The sequence below is a fragment of the Schistocerca gregaria genome, chromosome 2 (assembly GCF_023897955.1).
Source record: "Schistocerca gregaria isolate iqSchGreg1 chromosome 2, iqSchGreg1.2, whole genome shotgun sequence".
NCBI lineage: Eukaryota > Metazoa > Arthropoda > Insecta > Orthoptera > Acrididae > Schistocerca > Schistocerca gregaria.
The window spans coordinates 121,639,353-121,664,862 of NC_064921.1; the positions used below are offsets into that span (position 1 = coordinate 121,639,353).

Below are 25,510 nucleotides of genomic sequence, written 5' to 3' on the forward strand. Positions count from 1 at the left end.
ATGTAATGCTGCAGCACACCTCTACAGTTCAACTACTGGGGCAGTAAAGTCAGCAGTGGTAATATGCAAAAAGGACAATGTCTACTCAGTAATTGCAGTAGCAGACAAAGTTTATGCAGCAACGGATAGTACACACACGGTAAGCATAACAGTTACCAAGGAAATTGTTACCCAAGAGATCGCAGTTATCCTAAAAGGACATGAATCGCATGTAATAAGCAGACACAATGCCATAAAGAACAGATTGCCACATTGCAGAAGCAGGTGGTGGGGCTATTAGGAAACAAGAGAACAATGCCCAGGCAGAGCATGAGAGACAACAGCAGACCAAAGAAAAATGAGCCAATACGTTGGTTTTGTGGTGATGCACCTGCACAATCTGCCGATGCAGCATTTGCATCCATTGCCAGTGGTGGCTGGGCAAATCAAGCATGCCACCATTGCCTGCAGTTAGAACCCTGGTAGACAAATAATAACATGTCATGCCACTCCCAGCATCCTGGCCAACAAATATGTCAAGACACTGTCATTGAGGTGGTGTCTTACCCTCTTACATCTTCTCTACTGTATGCAGATATTCTTGAGTCAGACCAGCTCCTTGCCAGTTTGCGTTCAGTTGGGAATGATAAGAATCTGTACTTAAGACTGTTAATATTATAATAATGTTTCTCTAACCTTCTCATTATTCACTGTGAAGTTATCAGCTGACGTAATTTTTGTGTATGTAGGGGTTCCCGTAAAGACTGTAGCTTCAGCAGTTTTGGCAGTGATGTAGATCATTCTGTATGTGTCTTTCACAAGTGAAAAGGATCCAGAATTAGTCCAGTTGCTATAACAAGAGCAGCAACAGCCTGAGCAACAGCAACAGTAGTTAGACTTGGTTTGTCAATTATTTACAAATTCTCTGGGATTACCAGCTCCCGAGCCTCTGCTGCCTACACACCCTTCAAATCCCCCCTTCCCCCTCTCTCAGCTTTTATAGCATTCTAAAAAGCAAAGGAAGACTGGGACACAGACATGCAACATCTACAGCACCATTTAAAATCATTTCAGCTAGACAGCACGAAGCTTCTTCTTCTTCTTTTTTGTCATAGATTGTGACTGAAACATTCCATTTGCTTTGAAAACTTGGCCTACTGAAAGATGCATCACAAATGTCATTTTTTGAAGTGTGTAACACTTAATGCTTATTACTGTAAACAAACTCACATGGTGGTCTCCCATATGGAGTTCCACCAGCAGCTAAAGAAAATAGGCCAGTCCCATCAAGCACAGGCAGCCGACCTCTGTGGGGTAAGCAGGAAGTGAAAATTTGTGTGTAGTCACTGCTAACACTCCTATGCCAATTGTCTGATTCACAATGTCATCATTCATTCAACCCTGGACAGAGAGTCTGTCAGAAGGTGTTGCACTTAAAAGATCCTATGGCTGAGTAGGTTTTGGCTATTGCTAAGGCTTTCAAAATGCCACAAACTGTATATGAACAGCCTGAGGATGTCATGGACGTTGTCATTGCACTCACTGGCACAACATTAGTGGCATGCTCTGATGTCCTTGATTCCTTCCTCAAATTAATTTGAGTTGCAATTGTATGTTGCTGTTTTCCACTCTAGTTTCCCATCATATCCTGACATTGTGTACACTCCCAGCACTGCTGCCATGGAGGACCATCATGTGTGCCACCTGCTGTTAACAGGGGCATGCGGGCATGGTCTCTCATAGCTCCCGGCACAGCTGGGCCTCAGATGAGGCTGTGGTGTTCACAGAAGTGCATAGTGTTACATCAGTTATGGCTGCAAGCTCAACTTACCCAGCAAGGTTTACATTCCTTCATTGACTCAGAAACAACTGTTCCTTTTCCATGTCAACACCAGGCCTTCTGTGTCCCTCATGAAACTGAAAATATATGTTCATCTGGGTCAACCTGTTCTCTTCTCCACAAATAACCATTTTGCCAGTTATGGGAACCAGCCCATTCCTGTTCAAGGAGAATTGACAATTGACAATGAGTATCAAGTCACCACAGGGGTGAACACCTTTTAACAGTAGACAATGTGAAGTCAGGGATCATTTTTGGTGTTGATGCATTCAAGGTCTTTGAGTTTCAAATTCAAGATGTGCGTGTGTATGTGTGGGTGTGCGTGTGGGGAGGGGGAGGTGGGGGGGTTAAGGGACCAGACTACAAAGGCCATCAGTCTCAAGATATGGTATACCTTGTTTCTGACTCTACTCTGTTCTAGGAACTGGGTGACATCTACCATGAGACTGGTCCCCTGTTTTACAAGGTTTGGGGGCAGCAAAGGATTTTGAGGTGCATGTTGCCCTCAAACCAATGACCATATCTTACCTTTACACTAGGTAAACAGCTGGTTCTTGCTACAGACATGTCCTATTATGATCTTGGAGCAGTTTTGTCTCACAAGTAAGCTGATGGATCGGAACAAACTATGGCATATGCCTCAAAGACACTCTCACCCACTCAATGCAATTATTTTCAAATAGAAACGAAAGTGCTGATGATCATCTACACAGTCTGCAAGTTACATGTTTTCCTTTATGGAAACAAATTCCATCTCATCAATGACCATAAACCGCTTGTGGTGCTTTTTAGCTCCTATTCTCAGCTTCCTAACAGGACTGCGTAGAGACTTTAGCAGTGGGCTTTATTTCTGAGTGCTTATCAATATGAGATTCATTCTTGTCCCACTGCTTGTCATGCCAATACAGACATACTGTCGTGCCTACCTATTGGTCCGGACACAGAATTCAGTAAAGCAAAAGCTGTGTGTTATCAAATTGATGATCATGTGCAGGAGGCATTACATGCAAAGAGAAAGCCACTCTGCAAGATCCAGTTCTCTGTGAGGTGTCTCATTTTGTGTTGAAAGTTTGGCCCAGCTGGCTGCTTGCTAAGGAGTTGGGTCTGCTCCACATTTTTTTCCTTGCTCTTAATTGGCTGGTAGTGAATGTTGGAATACTCCCCCTTAGTATGGATTTGGGCAAAGCCTGTGCTGTCATCCCACCAGCCCTGTGGCCCTGGGTTCTTGTGCTTCTTCACCATGGCCAGTGGGGCATAATATGCATGAAAATTGTAGCAAATCATTTTGTCTACTGGCCTCACACTGCTCCAGCAATAGAGAAGCTTCTCTGTGGATGCAAACAGTGTGCTGAGCATCAGGAAGCAAATGGCCCCCCTCACAAACTTTTGCTCTGAGGCCCTCTCCCAGATCAGCCATGGATCGGCATCCACATCAATTTTGCATGTCCTATTAGTCATTCCAGGTGGTTAGTAATGTTTGATGCTCTGTCAAATTAACCATGTATCATGTGCATGCACTCTACCTCAGCAGAAGCTATTGTGTCAACCCTAAAGCGATCGAAGGATTCCCAAAGATCATCATCTTCAATAATGGCCCACAGTATGCCTAGGCATTGTTCTGAGATTTCTGCCTCCAGATCATTATTATTCACCTCATGTCCAAACCAATTCACCCCCAACCAAATAGCTAGGTTGAACATATGCTGGGAACATTTGAGACACAATTGGCAAACTGCTTGGCAGAACCGCTGCCGATATGGTATTACCTCCGTTCTTTAGCATCTACAGGATGATCCCACTCCATAGCCAGAGCCCAGTAGATATTTTCAATGACGGTGGAAGAGTACCACTCTCCTGATATCAGAATTAATTAAGCTCTTAGTGGAACAAAGACCCACCACAGCTGCAGTGGACACTCTTGGAGGGCCTCCTGCAAGTGGGGCTGGGTGCCATGGAGGTTCCTTCCCCTGATGTGCTGGTGGGTGTTTAAGATGTTGAGACAGAGCTGCTGCCCATCCTGGACCCTAAACTGGTGTCTGACAGTGGCTGCCTGAGTCCTCCCAATCACTGGAGCACAGAACAGACATTCCCCTGTTGTCAGTCCCCCTCTCTCTCACTGCCACTGGTCCACTGAGTCCCCACACATGGCATCACCACTGCGCCAAGTGCACAATCATCCTGGCCACTAGAATGGGTAAAGCTCATGTTGAAGCTGCTGGCAGATGATGTAATTGTTCATGAGCAGCAGAACAAATTCACACTCACCATGCTGGAATGGACCACAGAGGATACAGCACAAGCAGGGATCACATTGCCATCAACATATCAGACAACACCAACGGAGAAGCCAGAAATGTGTATAACCTACACCAGAAAAGGCCGGAAAAACAAAGTATCCATACATCCCAGGAGCTCTGCTTTACTGCAGGGGTCTGACTGGGCAGTGCCACTGGCAGACTAAAATGCACACAGTGCATTTTTTTATCTTCTTTGTTTACTCCTTGAATGATTATTACACTTTGTAATTGATTCTTTTAACAGTTAATGAAACTATCTCAATAAAGGAATAAAGCTTTTTTTGTGTGGCATCTTGATGTCCTGTGGTCTAGCTAGTTTTGTAACAAATACACAGGAGGCCCACAAAATGGTGAGTCCGCAAAAACTTGAAAATACACAAGCAGTCGTGCAAAGTCAGATGATATTGTTGGCACAAGACATGAGTCAGATTCAGACTATGAGGCAGGTAGCAGATCTACAGGACAATTTACAGAGGCTGATATGAGGACTTTGGAAAGGAATGCCACAAGTGTTTGAAAGAAAATCTTATAAAACCAAGTTTATGGAGAGTATAGCTTTCCCGTGCATTATTTTGATGAGAATTTAATCCTTTTATTGCATGTGGATAGCCTGATAATGGAATCTGGTGACTTTTTATAGCTACACAAAACAATTACAAGAAGAGTTTGATATTGTGATAAGTAAAGTGTATCTTGGCCTTCATATCCTAAGATTTGAAATCTGTGTGAAGATTAATCGGACTGCACATGCAAAGATTGCTGGCAAGGTATGGCATGATGAATGCAAATCCAATATAATTACCAGCTGAACCAGCACATATACTTGGCAATACACTGTCAGATACTGATACAGACAGTAACCAAGAAATTATGTGCAGTAACACATATTTAACGATGGAAGCATGTCCAAATCTAGCTTACACTGCCAATGTTGATTCAAAGCTACAAGACTCACCTACTCACATTTATCTTAAATTGATTAAACACATTCTTCACTGTCTGAAAAGTACAGCTGATGATGGAATTCAGTTTATCAAAAGTAATATGTTTTGCTATTGAAGCTTATAGCTATGCTGATCAGGCAGATGAAAACTTGACTAAGCATTCTACTACAGGAGGTTTAATGACATTTTGTGGCATACCAGTAATGCAGAAAAATAAACTTCAAAAAGATGTTGTTAGCAGTGAAGTTGTATTTGTTGCTACAAGTGAGGAGAGAAAGTCTTTAATGTGACTAGATAGTAGATAGTGTCGGAAGTTCCATGCAGCTTTTTGCAGATGATGCTGTAGTATACAGAGAAGTTGCAGCATTAGAAAATTGTAGCAAAATGCAGGAATATCTGCAGCGGATAGGCACTTGGTGCAGGGAGTGGCAACTGACCCTTAACACAGACAAATGTAATGTATTGTGAATACATAGAAAGAAGGATCCTTACTGTATGATTATATGATAGCCGGACAAACACTGGTAGCACTTACTTCTATAAAATATCTGGGAGTGTGCGTGCAGAACAATTTTAAGTGGAATGTTCATATAAAATTAATTGTTGGTAAGGTGGGTACCAGATTGAGATTCATTGGGAAAGTCCTTAGAAAATCTAGTCCATCAACAAAGGAGGTGGCTTACAAAACACTCGTTTGACTTATACTTGAGTATTGCTCATCAGTGTGGGATCTGTACAAGATCGGGTTGACATAAGAGATAGAATAGATCGAAAGAAGAGCAGTGTGTTTCGTCACAGGGTTATTTGGTAACCGTGATAGTGTTAGGGGGATGTTTAACAAACTCGAGTGGCAGACTCTGCAAGAGAGGCGCTCTGCATCACAGTGTAGCTTGCTGTCCAGGTTTCGAGAGGTGCGTTTCTGGATGAGGTATCGAATATATTGCTTCCCCCTACTTATACCTCCTGAGGAGATCACGAATGTAAAATTAGAGAGATTCAAGCGTGCACGGCAGTCGTTCTTCCCGCGAACCATATGCAACTGGAACAGGAAAGAGAAGTAATGACAGTGGCAGGTAAGGTGCCCTCTGCCACACACTGTCTACATCTACATCTACATCTACATCCATACTCCGCAAGCCACCTGATGGTGTGTGGCGGAGGGTACCCTGAGTACCTCTATCAGTTCTCCCTTCTATTCCAGACTCGTATTGTACGTGGAAAGAAGGATTGTCGGTATGCTTCTGTGTAGGCTCTAATCTCTCTGATTTTATCCTCATGGTTTCTTCACGAGATATACGTAGGAGGGAGCAATATACTGCTTGACTCTTCGGTGAAGGTATGTTCTCGAAACTTTAACAAAAGCCCGTACCGAGCTACTGAGCGTCTCTCCTGCAGAGTCTTCCACTGGAGTTCATCTATCATCTCCGTAACGCTTTCACAATTACTAAATGATCCTGTATCTAAGCGCGCTGCTCTCTGTTGGATCTTCTCTATCTCTTCTATCAACCCTAACTGGTACGGATCCCACACTGCTGAGCAGTATTCAAGCAGTGGGCGAACAAGCATACGTAACTTACTTCCTTTGTTTTCGGATTGCATTTCCTTAGGATTCTTCCAATGAATCTCAGTCTGGCATCTGCTTTACCGACGATCATCTTTATATGATCATTCCATTTTAAATCACTCCTAATGAGTACTCCCAGATAATTTATGGAATTAACTGCTTCCAGTTGCTGACCTGCTATTTTGTAGCTAAATGATAAGGGACCTATCTTTCTATGTATTCGCATCACAATACACCTGTCTACATTGAGATTCAATTGCCATTCCGTGCACCATGCGTCAATTCGCTGCAGATCCTCCTGCATTTCAGTACAATTTTCCATTGTTGCAACCTCTCAATACACCACAGCATCATCTGCAAAAAGCCTCAGTGAACTTCCGATGTCATCCACCAGGTCATTTATGTATATTGTGAATAGCAACGGTCCTATGACACTCCCCTGCGGCACACCTGAAATCACTCTTACTTCGGAAGACTTCTCTCCATTGAGAATGACATGCTGCGTTCTGTTATCTAGGAACTCCTCAATCCAATCACACAATTGATCTGATAGTCCGTATGCTCTTACTTTGTTCATTAAACGACTGTGGGGAACTGTGTCAAACGCCTTGCGGAAGTCAAGAAACACGGCATCTACCTGTGAACCCGTGTCTAAGGCCCTCTGAGTCTCGTGGACGAATAGCGCGAGCTGGGTTTCACACGACCGTCTTTTTCGAAACCCAAGCTGATTCCTACAGAGTAGATTTCTAGTCTCCAGAAAAGACATTATACTCGAACATAATACGTGTTCCAAAATTCTACAACTGATCAACGTTAGAGATATAGGTCTATAGTTCTGCACATCTGTTCGACGTCCCTTCTTGAAAATGGGGATGACCTGTGCCCTTTTCCAATCCTTTGGAACGCTTCGCTCTTCTAGAGACCTACGGTACACCGCTGCAAGAAGGGGGGCAAGTTCCTTGGCGTACTCTGTGTAAAATCGAACTGGTATTCCATCAGGACCAGCGGCCTTTCCTCTTTTGAGCGATTTTAATTGTTTCTCTATCCCTCTGTCGTCTACTTCGATATCTACCATTTTGTCAACTGTGCGACAATCTAGAGAAGGAAGCACAGTGCACTCTTCCTCTGTGAAACAGCTTTGGAAGAAGACATTTAGTATTACGGCCTTTAGTCTGTCATCCTCTGTTTCAGTACCATTTTGGTCACAGAGTGTCTGGACATTTTGTTTTGATCCACCTACCGCTTTGACATAGGACCAAAATTTCTTAGGATTTTCTGCCAAGTCGGTACATAGAACTTTACTTTCGAATTCATTGAAAGCCTCTCGCATAGCCCTCCTCACACTGCATTTCGCTTCGCGTAATTTTTGTTTGTCTGCAAGGCTTTGGCTATGTTTATGTTCGCTGTGAAGTTCCCTTTGCTTCCGCAGCAGTTTTCTAACTCGGTTGTTGTACCACGGTGGCTCTTTCCCATCTCTTACGATCCTGCTTGGCACATACTCATCTAACGCATATTGTACCATGGTTTTGAACTTTGTCCACTGATCCTCAACACTGTCTGTACTTGAGACAAAACTTTTGTGTTGAGCCACCAAGTACTCTGAAATCTGCTTTTTGTCACTTTTGCTAAACAGAAAAATCTTCCTACCTTTTTTAATATTTCTATTTACGGGAAATCATCGATGCAGTAACCGCTTTATGATCGCTGATTCCCTGTTCTGCATTAACTGATTCAAATAGTTCGGGTCTGTTTGTCACCAGAAGGTCTAATATGTTATCGCCACGAGTCGGTTTTCTGTTTAACTGCTCAAGGTAGTTTTCAGATAAAGCACTTAAAAATATTTCACTGGATTCTTTGTCCCTGCCACCCGTTATGAACGTTTGAGTCTCCCAGTCTATATCCGGCAAATTAAAATCTCCACCCAGAACTATAACATGGTGGGGAAATCTACTCGAAATATTTTCCAAGTTATTCTTCAGGTGCTGAGCCACAACAGCTGCTGAGCCCGGGGGCCTATAGAGACATCCAATTACCATGTCTGAGCCTGCTTTAACCGTGACCTTCAACCAAATCATTTCACAATTCGAATCTCCATCAATTTCCTTCGATACTATTGCACTTCTTATCGCTATAAACATGCCTCCCCACACTGTCAGGTGGCTTGCAGAGTATAAATGTAGATGTAGATGTAGAATTATTTATTGAGTTAAATTAAAATTAAAAGTTCAGTTCCTATATTACATGTTGGCAATCAAAATGCTATTAAAAAAAAGTTACAGGATTAATTTGTTACTATAAATACATTAAAATACATTATCAGTATGTATGACAGTAAGAAGTAAATATGTAGTAAGAAGTAATATGTAGTAATATGTAGTAATATGTAGTAAGAAGTAAATATGTAATTAAATCTTTAGTTCACTAACAAAATACAAACATAACAAGTGAGTATTAGAGACTCTATGAATTACAATGTAATATTTTTATTATATATGTAATAACATATGTGTTTCTCTGTAAGTTTGTTTTTCTTTAAAGTTCTTACATTAGTTCTTGTCTTTATGTTGCCATGAGTAATGTATGTATTTCAAACAAGGAATAAATCTTTGTTTAAGCACTATACTCTAGGTATATTATTCATTACAGAAACTTAATTTCTGAATTCTGTAGCTGTGATAACATTTTAAAGAAAATGACAACAAGATTGTGGATCATACTTGGAGCTGCATTTCCACTGAATGTTTTATTTTCAAAGTAATGGGTTTGTTTTTGGGTGTTTCCAAAATTTATGTTATTAAAAAACAGGTAAAACTGCAAAGACTATTATAGGTTCTAAGAGCTAACAGAAGCCATTTTCAGATTCTATACAGGATATGAAAGCAAACTTACACTCACTACACTAGACTTACACCACAACAAAGAACTGAACCTAGTGCTTAATAATTATTGTATGTGACTTCCAATTTTCTAATGCCATTATTATTATGTCAATTCATATTTTTCATTAATTGAATAAAATATTATAAAACCTACAAATAAGCAACAATATTATGTCATTGCTACTCGTCTTAAAGATGTTTCAAGGAGCAGCAAACAGGCACAACAAAAAGACTGTTACAAATTCAGCTTTTGCCCAAAACCTTTTTCAGAAAGACAAACACACACACATTCACACAAGCAAGCATGCATCATGCACACATGCCTGCGATCTCTGGCCACTTCATCCAGAATGCAGCCGTGTCAGGTTCAACACAAGCTGCACAACCCACATTGGGGCAGGGAAGGGGGTGGGATAGTATGGTACTAGGCTACAGGTGTGGAGGGGGGAGGGCTGTCAGTACTGCTTGGCAGAGTGTGCAACATGCACAGTTCAGAAAAAAGTGTAGGGGAGGATCCAGATGGCCCAGGTTGTGGAGCAACAATTGAAATGTTGTGTTCAGCTGCATGGTGTGCAGCAGAGAGGTCCACTTTGCTCTTGGCCACAACTGGCAGTGCCCATTCATCCTGGCGGACAGCCGGTTGGCAGTCACACCAATATAAATATCTATGCAATGATTGCAGCAGAGCTGGTATATGAAATGTCTGCTTCCACAGGTGGTCCAGCCTCTGACGGTGTAGGAAAATCCTTTGACAGGACTGAAATAGAAAGTGCTGGGGGGGGGGGGGGGGGGGGGGGGGGGGTGTTGGGCAGGTCTTGCACCTGAGGATATCATTCCTGTGGCAAGGTGTTTGGACTGTGTGTGGTATTGGAATGCACTAGGATGTTGTTGAGGTCCTCTGCCCCAAAGAAGTTTCAGTCCTTTGCAAAGACCTCACCTACAGCCTACCGCAACGAAATTTTTAACCACTTAACCAAATTATATTTGTCAAATATCTACTCTCCTCTCCTGATCCCTACAATAAAAACATTTCTTTGCCACCAACCTGAGCCCAAAATTGAACCCTGCCTTTCACAGTTCATACCACCATCCACTCCGTGATTTCCCCCCCCCCCCCCCCCCCCCCCCAAATCACCCCTGGTCACCTTCCAGAAATTCCTTGTCTTCAACTTTGACTCACCATTCTTTCCCAATTCCCTTCCTAAGTACACTAATCTTTCATTACAAGAAATGATAGCCATACACAGGCACAAAACAGATACCAACCAAATCATCATACTTGCAAGACAAAAAGTTCCACCATCACTGTGGTGAATTGCAATGACTACCTGATAGAAAACCTGTGGCAATTGTCTGACTCCTCCAGCTACACACTCAACCACACCAGAAGTCCAACACAAACTACAATCCCTGCCTTACACTCTTCCACGAACCTCCCTCCTCATCCCCAAGACAACCCACACACCCAACTTCTACATGCTCCCCAAAATCCACAACCCAATAATCCTGGATGACCCCTTATAGCTTGTTATTGTGCTCACACTGCAGGAATTTCAACCCTCAGTGACCAACTCCTCCCATCAACTGCCAGAAATCTAGCATCCCATGTCAAAGATACCAATCATATAGTTCACTGACTCTCCACCATCCCCACCCCTTTACTTCCTGGATCCCTACTTGTCACTGTTGACACCACTTCCCTGTAGACCAACATCCCTCATGCCCACAGTCTTGCAGCTATTAAACACTACCACTCCCAACATCCTTCAGACTCCAAACTCACAACCTCATTCTTTATATACCTTACTAACTTCATACTAACATACAACTACTTTTGCTGTGGATGGAAGGTATACAAACAAACCTGTGACACAGCTACAGCCAACCATTTGGCACCCTCCTGTGCTAACCCATTTATAGGCCATCTAGAGGAAACATTCCTAGCCTCCAAAAATCCCAAACCCCTAGTCTGGTTCATGTTCATTGACATCTTCATGATCTTGCCCCTGGGCCAAGACACCTTATCATTATTCCATCACAGCCTCAAAACATTCTGTGCCACCTGCTTCACATGGTCCTCCTCAGCCTGATGTGCCACCTTCTTGGACGTTGATCTCCTCCACTCTGGTGGCTCCATCCACACCTCTGTCCACATTAAACACAGCAACAACCAATAGTACCTGTATTTCTACACCTAGCATCCCTTCAACACCAAAAAATCCCGCCCTTATGGTCTCATCACCCAGTGATGTCATATTTGCAGTGGTAAATGTTCCCTTGCACAGTAAGCTGAAGGTTTCAAAAAGGAATTTGCAGACAGGTATTATCGCCCAGACCCAATAAACAAATAGATTTCCCATGCCAAATCCCCACACACCCACAATCCATCTCCACTCATGATGGAAATATAATGGATCCAATGGCAACAAATAGACCTGACATCTTAAAGGATGTCCACATAAAAACTGGTATCAGTAACCAAGGTGCAGTTGTGGCAACAATGATTAACAAAGTACAAATGACAACTAAAACAAGCAGAAAGATATATATGTTCAGTAAACACGATAAAAAAATTGGTAGTGTCATATCTCAATCAGGAACTTGAAATCTTCAGCAAAGGGCAGGAGCATGTAGAGGAGCTCAAGTTTAAAGAATAGTTAATCATGCACTGGATAGATAAGTACCCAGTAAAACATTTCATAATGAGAGAGAAACTTTGTGGTACACAGTTACTATAAAAAATCTTCTAAACAAAACAGACTACTGCATAACAGGTGTAAAACAAAGTGTAGAGCTATTGATACAGAGATGATGAATGATACACATTTGGCTGTAATGAGAGTAATGCAATATGGCTACTGTAGCAGAATATTGTCAAGTAATCTTTCATAGAAAACAAAGAAATTCTGGTTGTATGTAAAGGCTGTTAGTGGCACCAAACTCAGTGTCTGGTCCCTAGCGAATGAGACAGGAACTAAAATTGAGGATAGCAAAGCAACAGCTGAAATGCTTAACATCATATTAAAATGTTTTTACAAAGGTAAACCAGGAGAATTGCACCAATTTAATCCTCATACTCCTGAAAAGATGAACGAAATAAATATTAGTGTCAGTGGTGTTAGAAACAGTTGAAATCATTAAAACTGAACAAAGCTCCAGGGTCTGATGGGATCTCTGTCATATTCTATACTGAATTTGCAGCTGAGTTAACTCCTCTTCTAACTATAATCTATTGTAGATCCCTCAAACAAAAGATTATGCCCATCTCTTTTAAAAGGCACAGGTCACATCCCTCTACAAAAAGGTTAATAAAAGTGATCTACAAAACTACAGTCCATGACATTGATTTGTTGTAGAATCCAAGAACATATTCTGAGCTCAAACATAATGAGGTAGCTCGAATGGAATGACTTCCTCAATGCCAACCAGCATGGATTTCAGAAACATCGATCATGTGAAACACAACTTGCACTTTTTTCACATGACATACTTACAGCATTGGATCAAGGGAATCAGATAAATGCAGTATTTCTTGATTTCCAAAAAGTATTTGACTCAGTACCACACCTATGCTTATTGTCAAAAATATGGTAAGTGGTATCAAATGAACTTTGGCACAGAGGAAGCAGTATGTTTTCTTGGATGGAGAGTCATTATCAGATATAGAAGTAACTTTGGATGTGCCCAAGGGAAGTGTGATGGGACCCTTGCTGTTCCTGTCGTGTATTAATGCTCTTGCAGAAAATATCAATAGTAGAATCAGGTTTTTTGCACATGATGCAGTGCCACCTCAATGAAACTGCATAAATATTCAGTCAGATCTTGAAAAGATTTCAAAGTTGTGTGGAGATTAGCAACTTGCTCTAAATTTTCAGAAATGTAAAATTTTGCAGTTAACAAAATGAAAAAAAATGTATTTCTGTAAGACTACAATATTAATGAGCCACTGTTGGAATTGGCCAACTTATTCAAATACCTGGGTGTAACACTTCGTAAGGATATGAAATGGAATGATCACATAGGATCAATCATGGGTGAAGCTGATGGCAGAATTCAGTTTATTGGTAGAATACTCAGCAAGTGCACTCCATCTGCAAAGGAGACTGCTTACAAATCACTTGTGTGACCATTCTTGAACACTGATCAAGTGTCTGGGACCTGTACCAGACCTGTACAGAGAAGAACAGCATGAATGGTCACAGGTTGTTTAATCCATGGGAGAGTCACAGACATGCTGAAGGAAATGAACTGGAAGACTCTTAAAGATAGGCATAAACTATCTGGAGAAAGTCTGTTAACAATGTTTCAAGAACTGGCTTTAAACGATTACTCTAGAAATATATGACAACCTCCTATGTATCGCTCACATAGAGATGGTGAGGGTAAGAATAGAATAATTACTGCATGCACATAGGCATTCAAACAATTATTCTTCACATGCTCCATATATGAGTTGAACAGTAAGAATCCCTAATAACTGGCACAATGGGACCTACTCCACGTAGTGGTTTGTAGAGTATAGATGTAGATGTGGGTGTAGACATATAAGAAGAAAGGAGTGCCCTCCTCATCACTCAATACCATCTCAGACTGGAACAACTGAACCACATTCTTCATCAAAGCTTTAATTATCTAACACCATGCGCCTGAAATGTGGAAATTCATACCCAAGATCCTTCCCACCACTTCCAAAGTAGGGTTCCACCAAACTTCTACAACATCCCCATATTACTGCAAATCGCAACTGCTTGCGAGAGGGATCATATCCCTGTGGAAAACCCATGTACAAAACCTGCTTAATCCACCCTCCTAACACTTCCTATTTCAGCCCTGCCACAGGCTTATCCCACTGCATTATAGGCTGGGCTGTCTGTGAAAGCACCCATGTCATATATCAGCTCTGTTGCAATTATTGCACAGCTTTTTATATGGGTATGACTGGGCCAAAGCAAAATACACCACCTCGTCACACAACATGCAGCTGAACACAACACCCTTAATTTCCATCGCTGCTTGGTAACCCAGGCCGTCTGGAGCCTCCCTTCCACCACCAGTTTTTGTGAACTGCACAAATAGCAGTTATCCTTACAGCATACTCTATGCTCATGAAATCAACCTGACCTCAATTTACGGTAACCTGCTGTACCCACACCCTTCACCCAACAGTTTCTATCCCCCTCTGTCCAATCACCTCCTTCAAATTCACATCCCAACATCTTCATTGTGTGCAACTTTCTGTAAAAACACATGTACCACAAGTCTTTTTCTCTGCTCTGCTTCTTGCCCCCCCCCCATGCCCCCCACCAATGCTCATAAAGACTCCTGATGTTGCACCTGGCAGCCTTCTCCTGTCACCATCCAGTCACTGCACACTCTGCCACGTAGTAGTGACTCCTTTTCCCCACCAGTACCCTGCTATCCCTCCCCATTGTCTGCCCAGCTCCAGATTGCTGCTGCTGTTAGAACTGAGACAGGTGCATTCTGGCAAGAACAGCCTGAGATAGCAGTGCTTCAGGTTTGCTGGCTTGTCATAATAGTTGTTGATATTCAAACTGGACTTTCCATTATTTTATATAATAAAAATACTTTAAGTTCTGAGACTTACCTTAAAGTTTGGGAGATCATTAAGTCTACACAGCTCATCCCATGATTTCTGTGGAAGCCACTTAGCAGGATTTGGATAGGGGTTGTCCAATCCCACACCACCAGTGAGAAAAAACATCCATTCTGCATTGTCCAACTCATTTTTGTTTCGAAGCAAATTCACAGTTAATAAGAGTGAGAACAGCAGTTTGTCCTGGAACACAAATCTTATTTTTAAAAGTCATCCATGTTTGCTACTGTTAACTCAAATAAATACAAATCAGTAACATACCTTCTCAAAGAGACTGCGGCATATATTAACATACAGTGAATATGTAAAATTTCTAGTGAGTGATGCAAGCCATTTTTCTATTTCAAACTCTTTTTCTGTGTTATCAATTGCTACTTTGAACAAATTGACAAACCATATCAGAGAATACTGGTACATTGGATTTATGTTATCTAAGTCAACTGTAACAAAAGGAAAACCAATTTCCATTTGCAAAAATATTTTTATTACCTCATAAATATATGAAGTTATCATAATTAAAATGTTTGTGAAACAATCTTCAAAACATAACAATGAAACACTGAGATCTGATTATTATTTGGTATTAAGTCAGTTCAGTTACAACTTAGAAGTATAAACAGTATGCTCTCATCAAAATGATACTGGTACATTGGATTTATGTTATCTAAGTCAACTGTAACAAAAGGAAAACCAATTTCCATTTGCAAAAATATTTTTATTACCTCATAAATATATGAAGTTAGCACAATTAAAATGTTAGTGAAGCAATCTTCAAAACATAACAATGAAACACTGAGATCTGATTATTATTTGGTATTAAGTCAATTCAGTTACAACTTAGAAGCATAAACAGTATGCTCTCATCAAAATGCCATGACCTTAAATCTCAGATAAGGTACACTATTATTTTTGTTTGATTTAAAGGTCAAGCAAAACAAATAGATAACATAATATGCTCTATTTTTCATTTGCTTCTCTCAACATTTATATTATTCTTTTTAACTTGCCTTCCCCCACTCACATCTATTTTTATCATCTTATAAGTAAAATATTGAAACGGCAACCACTTATCTATTGAGGATTGGTGTGTGGTGCACAGAAACAAGTTAATTCACAACTATATAGACACCCAAATGTCCACACTTGCTGCTCCTGGAAGTGTGGATGTTTGGGTGTCTCTGTGGTTGGGTGTTTTTGAGTGCATGTACTTGTACTACAAAAAGAGCAACAATCCTCTCTAGGTAAGTGGTTGCCTTTCCCTTATTTTATGTATTTTTCCATCCAAAAATTTCCAGTATTCTTTACTATCTTTTATTTTTTATTGTCTGCAAACTGGGATTTCTTTCTTGTTTTTAACTTTTATCTTGTTGCTCCTAACTGTTTCTGTCTCATAATTAGTACTGAGGAATTTTAACTTTCCCTGCCACACCCACCACTAATTCCAGCCCCTTACTCTTCACTTCCAATTGGAAGTGATTTGTCCTACGTTCCTTTATCAACACTTTTTTCTTTTGGGTCTTCCTATTTCTGGACTCCACATATTTATAATAACAAATGTAAATACTAGAAAAGATGGCTTCACAGATGTGTAAACATTAAATAAATAAAATAAATAAGCAAACAAATAATGTTCCTCAATAATAATGCAATTTCGAAATTTACTTTATAGCTAAGCAATGAAGTACATGTCACACTGTACTAAGATACCAAAAGGAAGAGAAGGCTCTAATTAGACAGAATATAATCAACAGGTATCCACAATATTTTACGAAGCCACAAACCATTATTGACAACAACAGAAAAGTTTGGGATTCAATTTCAAGTTGGTACAAGGATTTTTTTCTGTCACTAGTCGCTTCTTTCAGTTCTGACAATGGTATGTTAATATGAAAATAGCCAAGTTTCCATGTAGTTCAGAGTACAAGTCAAAGTATGTCCCCATGTAAATGTAAAAGGTTGAAGAAATGACAGACAACCTCCAATGCAGCTGTGTCTAGTAAAGCATTGAGAAATTTGTACATTCTTTTAAGTAAGAGGCACATTTCCTTACTTAGGGCTAACCATTTATATTCAAAAAATTCTACTCAGTCCTTTGTTCAACTCTTGTTGCATTCAGTCTTGCCTAAACTCTCAAAGCATCAACTGCTGGGCATGATCTGTCTTCACCACAGGACACTGACTCATGTGCCAGAGGAAAGGGGATGGGAGGACAGCCACTACTGAGGTATATATAAGTGGCACCCACATAATTTTGAGACTTCACCAAAAGAAGATGAGAGTGACACTCATTGAAACATCAGGGAACTTCGATGCAGCTACCTAGATGAAAGCCCAAGAAGATTTTGTGAGGAGTATACATTCAGAAAGTCTGTATTCACACAGAACTCATAGAAGTTCAGACATTGTACTACAGTATCAAACTGATGTAACAGATCATGAGGCTTTACCATACAGAATCATTGTATAATAACATGATTGATCTCAGTATAAAATTTTCTTATTTTTCTCAGTGTCCAGGAACTTTCATACTAATTCAGAAAAAGCATTTGGCTTTATTTTTGGCCTGAGAGCTCTACGAAAGCAGTGTCATAGCTGTTTGAAGCTGTTTCATTCTGTTTGCATCTTAAGAATATCTTGGAACATATCTGTTTAAAGCGTATCAAACTATGCTTTTGAATTTTTTGCGTGTGTTCTTCACATCTTAGTCCTCAGTGCTGAATATTCGATAATAATTACTTGGGTATCCTGTCACTCTTCCAAAGCAAAAGTATTATCCTACCTACCTTAACATTTCTTGTAACACTCATAGTCATAGTTGCAGTCACAGCCTAATGACCATTGATACCTTCCTCTAAGTTAATTGGTTTGACAAGTTCAGGACTATTTGTTGCTGGGATACCTAAGTCATTACCTTCACAAGTTAGTTTCCTAATTATCTGCTTGAAGTAATTTTCAATAAGACAATCAGAATAATGTCACACAGATCACTTTCTATGACCCCAGTTTTGATAGCATGATACTCCAAATCTATACCTGGCAAGCTGACATCATCCCCTATTACAAAGGCACAATCAATGAAGTTATCAATGATGCTCTGCAAGTTCTCCCTGAAGTGCTCCAACACTACAACTCCTGAGACAAATGGTCTACAAAAGTATCCAATAAACATTTATGACTGGCCTTTGATGCTAAACTTCATCCAATTAATTCACATTTTGATTCCATGCACTTATCATTGTATGGTTTACTGCAATAAATATGGTGGCGCCATTGGTGACCAATCTATTCTTATGATAAACATTCCATTCTGAACTTAGGATTTTGCTGGTTGTGGCAACAGTGATTACCAAACTACAGACAACAGCTAAAACAAGAAAAACTTATATATGTTCAGTAAATTAGATAAATAGGCAATAGTGTCATATCTGAATGAGAAACTTTAAGCTTTCAGCAAAGGTTAGGAACATGTAGAGCAACAGTGGCTCAAGTTTAAAACAACAATTGACCATGCATTGTATAGATGTGTACCCAGTGCAATAGTTTATAATTATAGGTACCCTCTATGGTATAACATTGCAATGGATAAATTTTAAAGAAGCAGAAACTACTGCCTAATAGATGTAAAACAAAGCATAGGACTGTAGCTAGAGAGATGCTGACTGAAACACATTTAGTTGTCAAGAGAACAATGTGTGAAACCTTCAATTACTACCATCGTTGAATGCTGGAAATGATCTTTCACAAAACTTGAAGAAATTTTGGTCATATATAAAGGCATCAAAGTTAGTGTCTACTCATTCACGAATGAGACATGAACTGAAATTGAGGTCAAGGAAGCAAAAGTGGAAAGATGTAACTCCATTTCAAATGTTTCTTTAGAAAGGAAAACCCAGGAGAACTACCCCAGTTTAATCCTCGTACCACTGAAAAGATAAGTGAAATAAGTGTTAGTGTAAATTGTATTGGGAAACAGTTGTAACTGTTAAACTTGAACAAAGCTCCAGAGCCCAATGGAATCCCTATTAATTCTTTACTGAACATGTGGCTGAGTTAGCCCCACTAGTAATTACAAGCTACTGTATATCACTTGAAAAAAAAAAAAAAAAAAAAAAAAAAAAAAAAAAAAAAAAAAAAAAAAAAAAAAAAAAAGTGTCCAATATCGTTGACATCAATTTCTTGTAGAGTCTTAGTATGTATTCTGAGCTCAAACATAATGAGGTATCTCAAACAGAGTGATCTCCAAGCGAACCAGCATGTATTCTGAAAACATCGATAATGCTATACCCAACTCCCACTTTTCTTACATGACATACTGAAAGCTTTGGATCAAAGCTGTCTAGTATATGCAGTATTTCTTGATTTCCAAAATGCAACTGACTCAGTAACACACAGCATAGCGCAAGCATAGCTTATTGTGAAAGGTATAATCATTAAGGTGTATCAAGTGAAATCTGTGACTGGATTGAGGATTTCTTGGTAGAGAGGGTGAAGCAAGTTATACTGAATGGAGAGTTACTGTCAGATGTAGAATTAAGTTTGGGCGTGTTCCACAGAAGTGAGCTGGAATCCTTGCTCTTGATGTTGTATATTAATGCCTTTGTGCCTTTGTAGACAATATTAATAGTAACCTCAGACTTTAAGTGGCACAAAGATAAATGTAAAACCTCACACTTCAAAAACAAAAATTGTAGTATTGTATGCCTAAAATATCAACGAGTAACAGTTGGAATCAGACAGCTCATACAAACACCTGGATGTAACGCTTTGTAAGGATATGAAATGGAATGATCTTATGGGTTCAAACATGGGTAAAGCAGGTGGCAGATTCCAGTTTATTGGTAGAATACTGGGCAATTCAATCAGTCTACAAAGGAGATTGCTTACAAATCACTCATGCGACCCATTCTAGAAACTTGCTCAACTCTCTGGGACCTGCACCAAATGTGACTAATAGAGAATATTGGAATTATACAGAAATGGGCAGCATGAATTGTCACAGGTTTGTTTCAATCATGTGAGGGTGTTTAAGAGATGCTGAGAAAACTGAACTGGCAGACCCTTGAAGAGCGGCATAAACTATCCTGAGAAAGCCTACTTACAAAGTTTCAAAAACTGGCTTTAATTGATGACTCTAGGAATATACTACAACCCTCCATATATTTCTGACATAGGGATTGTGAGGACAAGATTAGATTAATTGCAGCACACACTGAGACATTTAAACAATTATTCTTCCCCTGTTCCGTATTTGAATGGAATGGGAAGAAACCCTAACAATTGGTATAATGGGATATATGCTCTGCCATGCACTTCACAGTGATTTGCAGAGTACAGATGCAGATGTAGGTTAAGTTATTCACCTCCAGTTTCAATCAACTCTTTGTTCTTAATACTATCTGTGTGTCATAATCTTCAATAAACAACTCTGATTCTGGGAAGTGTCCTTGGATGCTCCTACAATTTACTAATATCATATTAAGCTATTCTATATCTGATCTGTAGGGATGAGCATTCTCTGGGAACGTTCTGGCTAATGTATCATTGATTTTGCCTCCAATCCCAAGGGGACAGGGTCCCCTATCCTTTGAAAAAGAAAAAAATAATAATTTGCATTCTACATGTAATACACTATCCAGGTTGCTATTTCCTGTATGTAATGCACCACTGACCTATTAAAGAGAGCCCTACAGATGTCCATCCAACAGTGGAGGTTGAGAATTGGCTGAGCATCTGGTTTATATCTTCCACTCTGCTCTGAACCCAAGGATCAACCTTGGGTAAAATGCTACAAATAGTGGGTGTAGCCTGCACCCCACGTGTAATGCTAGTTGCCTTCACCACATCATCCATATGCTGAAAGGAACTGTGGATGGTCAGAGAGCAATAGGTGTTATTCATGCTGACCTGCATCAATATTTGCAGCCAATTGCCCCCAGTGTGCTTGACAGCTGCCAGCAGAGCCTCCTCCACAACTCGGATGAGAGGCCTCCCCCCCCCCAAACAAACCAAGTACACACTGACATTTTTCCCACCCTGCCTGCTATTTCATTGAGGGGCTTCACTACCCACCTAGCACTGGAGCTCCCAGTGACTAGCATACCCGCCCTTTGCACTTGTCCGGACTGGGCAAAATAATTGGCTGCTGGCCCAACAGGAGAGACATCCTATTCTTGCTTAGGAGGATTATCAGCACTGGGTAGCAACTGGTACCTGTTGCTAAGACATAAGGAGCCAACCGTGCAGCTCATTGTCTCTTTCGCCTTCTGGCTAGTTTCATGTGAACCCACTGCTGTCCACCACTTGTCACTGATGTCTTGAATTTGCTGCAGATTTGAGCAGTAGCCAGAAGCCTGCTGACTGTGGTCAATGCAGCTTCCAGCTGTTTACACACAGTAGCCAATTATCTTTGAGTCCTCCACAACAAAGCCGGCCGCGGTGGTCTACGGTTCAGGCTCTCAGTCCAGAACCGCACGACTACTACGGTCGCAGGTTCGAATCCTGCCTCGGGCATGGATGTGTGTGATGTCCTTAGGTTACTTAGGTTTAAGTACTTCTAAGTTCTAGGGGACTGATGACCACAGATGTTAAGTCCCATAGTGCTCAGAGTCATTTTTTGAACCTCCACAACAAGCACAGTCCCTAATAATATTGTACAGAATAAAATCTCAAAAAATACAAAAAAAGAAGTCAGGAGAAACTGGGAAAGGACGAATAGACCCCCACAAGTGTGAAAATTACCCAACTGTGGCGCTTTTGAGGTTTCAATGACCACAAAGTATGATTGAGGAGAATAAACAGACACTAAAATCTACTCTGGACAGTTCTCACTACAGCATAAGATTACACGATCCACAAGCTCTTAAAACAGAAATAAATTTCTCCATGGGAAACAGATGTATCTGCAGTTACTTTTTACTAGAAACTCTCTTTACACAAAAGATACTACAGGAAATAAATATACAGACTCTAAAGCAATAATCCAAACTACACATTGTGCACTGACATTAGATTTAAATGAAGTCACATGACATAGTAGTTCTGGCAGCCAGATCTACTGTAGAAAGTTGCCACACACCAAGATATGCACTAGAGTTCACAAAAAACTCAGATACAGTCAGTAACCACTAGTCTACAGAGTAAAATACATAGGTGCAAATTCATTTCCTTGGGGAAGTATATGAGAAACAGAAACTAGACACAATTACTACATATCGGACAAACTGGTATAGCTACAGGGACGTCCTCTCTGTTCAACATCTGTGGCTGCAATGGAGCTCATACGATAATTCACAAATGAACACTGAACTACCCTGTGGTCCTGCTGGAACAACAGCTGCCAGCTTACTGAGTGCTCTGAATGCGTCTAGCTGTTCTAACCAAAACAAACAAATGCCTGGGGGTGCAACTACACACTCAGAGTTATTAAAACACTAGGCTGTGATAACTAGGCACAACCTACTGTTTTAACTGCTTTAATAGCTGTGAGTGTATAGTTGCACTACTTATAAGGCCCCCCCCCCCCCCACCCCTCCACCACCACCACCAGGCATTTGTTTCTTTTGGTTAGAACAGCTAGATTCAATCAGACAAACATGCAAAAAATTTACAAATTATACTACAATACTAAAGACAAAGGTAACAGAAAATAAGTCACATCTATTTTAGGCTAATACAAATAATTAATACTGTACCTCACTCTAGTGCAGCTGGAACAAGAGGTGCTGGGTTATTACTTTTTCTGATTCAAACAAATTATAATTTTCCTAAAATAATAAGTTAATTTATGAAATGTGCATTCAAAACAGAAAATTTAAGTTTCCAGAAAATTCTTGACACTCTCTTGTAGATTCAAATGCATGCCGAAACTTCTGATCCACAAGACAGAATGATTATTTGTACCAGTTCATGAACATCCATATAGTAGTACAACTAGATACTAACTTTGACTAATGGGATTAATCATTTTTTATGTTTTGTCTTTTTCATTAATATCTGAATGTAATAGGTTTGTTCTTTTTTCTTCATAGCAGGCACCACAGCAATGAATTTATTAAAAGACAGTGGCATTTTCCACTTCTGCTGCATTAATTTTATATGTTCACATGAATAAAATTAATACAGGAAAATTCAATCTTCTTTTAATAGCTGTTTATTTTAACATTTTGTTATTTCTGTCCTATGTGCATCTTTAAACAGGCATCATGCACAAAGCTATAATCAGTCAATACCTAGCACCCAACGGCTTCAGATAGTCAGCCAGTTATGGCTGAGCCATCAAGATGTATAGCAAATACTGTAGTTAATATGAATAATTAAGTTATCGTTACATTGAGTTATGACCTCATGCATTTGCTTATTAGTCAGACATCTGTATAATGTGAAAAGCCACTTGTGGACTTTAGTTAGGCTACGCAAAGCCTATGTAGCTTACCGGTCAGTATTGTTAAATATACATAGTACAGGGTAAATAAGCAGTCGCCACAGGTAGCTGAGTGGTCAGCGTGACAGAATGTCAATCCTAAGGGTCCAGGTTCGATTCCCGGCATTTTCTCCACTCAGGGACTGAGTGTTGTGTTGTCCTAATCATCATTATTTCATTCCCATCAACGCGCAAGTCGCCAAAGTGGTGTCAAACTCCAAGCCTTCCACCCAGTGAACGGTCTATCTGATGGGAGGCCCTAGTCACACGACATTTATTTTTAGTAAACAAGCAAATGATCAAGAGTGTTTACAACAAATAAATATGAATAACATGAAAATTAAACTTAATGGTGCCATATACAATCATTTAAATTTGTCTGAAGCATGTGATAATCAACAGAAGAATACTAGCGCAGAAGAAAATCTACGAGACTTATGAGGCATAAAACAAGTTAGTACGCTTACGAACTCTGATAACAATATAAGCTATTTTTAGAGTATCACAATGCTGGTTGTGCTGTGTGCTTGTGGGTGTAAACTGACAGAGAGTGTAGCTGCTGCCTGGTTGACAGACAGGAGAACCATACTTGTGTTTATGAATTTAATACTCATATTACATTTGTCAATTATTAATCATGGTAATTACTGCTGATATGACAACAGTATCCTGCTTTGTGTTGTTTTGCCAAAAGATGATTTTTTTAAATTAAATTTTGTTGTCCATTAAAATGACGTCTCAGTTGAAATTGATTTCACTTTTCAAGTAACAGATTTCAAAAGTGATGATCCAAACCTTTCAGCTTCAGTTAATATTGATTAAATGGGACACATTGTTTCATAATAAGAGACATGGCAGCTGTGGTTCTTGGCCAAAGAGAAATAACAGCTAGATCAGTGGGAGTATTACAGTCCAGATAATTCAACATTACCACAGTTTGTTGCCCAACCTGGATACACATTATCAACACCCTTGAGGATAACAGTCACTTTCATGCTGATTCAGGTGGTTGCTACACCTTCAGGTCACATCATCACATAATAGCTCACCACAGCAGCCAACACATCATATTATGTCACATCATTCATCCAGTTATAACTAATTACCATCTTTCTCTTTATTGGCACAGCAAAAGATACGTGCCAGATTGATTTTATAAATTTTTTGAGAATATTTCATAGTTTATGAATATGTCAGTAGAAGAATGTGCTCTTCAAATATAAACAGTAGACCTCTCTATAATGCCCAATTCCTCTTATGTAGGACATGCCACTGGAGTTTGTTCTTTTATGCTCTTATGATCCTGTGATAAAACATGGTGGTCTTTGTTGGATCTTTTTCTATCTCTTCTATTAATTCAACCTGGTAAGAGTCCCAAACAGATAAGCAATATTCAAGAATCTGTCAAATGAGAGTCCTGTAAGGCACTCCAGTCATGGATGAACTACATTTTCTTAAGTTTCTTTCAATGAATCTCAGCCTCTCATATGCTATACCTACAATTATTTTTATGGTTGGTAACTTGATTTCGGTGAGGGCACCAAACAGCGAGGTCATCAATTCCATCAGATGAGTGTAGGATGGGAAGGAAATTTTCTCTGTTCTTCCAAAGGAACAATGCCAACACTTGCCTGAAGTGATTTAGGGATATCACGGGAAACCTAAATCATTCATTACCAGAGAAGAATACTTGATGTTGACTGCTCAGGTAGCCCTAGCTTTTTTAAGATTCCTTGTAGTGCCTGTAGCCTCTGATGTCAATGCTCCTCTATGCTAACTGCTGCAAAAGCTCAGTTTTGTTGTCTGCAGGAGGTCTATGACTTTGTCTCCACAAGTCAGTTTTCTAATTAAATGCTTGAAGTATTTGTCAGAAAAGAAGGTCATGAAAATCTTACACAAATCTCTCTCTCTGACACCTGTTTTAATCATATAGCTCTCCCATTCCAAAGCTGGCTTGATGAAGTCTCCCACTAT

The 25,510-nt window shown here is 40.0% G+C and overlaps 1 protein-coding gene across 1 annotated transcript in view; it reads right to left on the bottom strand.

Annotated features, from left to right (window-relative positions):
* The window catches only part of LOC126336485 (dynein axonemal heavy chain 7), a 978,012-nt gene that overhangs the window by 191,832 nt on the left and 760,670 nt on the right, over window positions 1-25,510 (bottom strand). The window contains exons 50-51 of the mRNA XM_050000228.1: window positions 15,379-15,557; window positions 15,109-15,300 (exon numbers count right to left, since the gene is read on the bottom strand). Of these exons, the coding sequence (XP_049856185.1) occupies window positions 15,109-15,300; window positions 15,379-15,557 (371 nt within the window). The remainder of the gene's footprint in view (window positions 1-15,108; window positions 15,301-15,378; window positions 15,558-25,510) is intronic.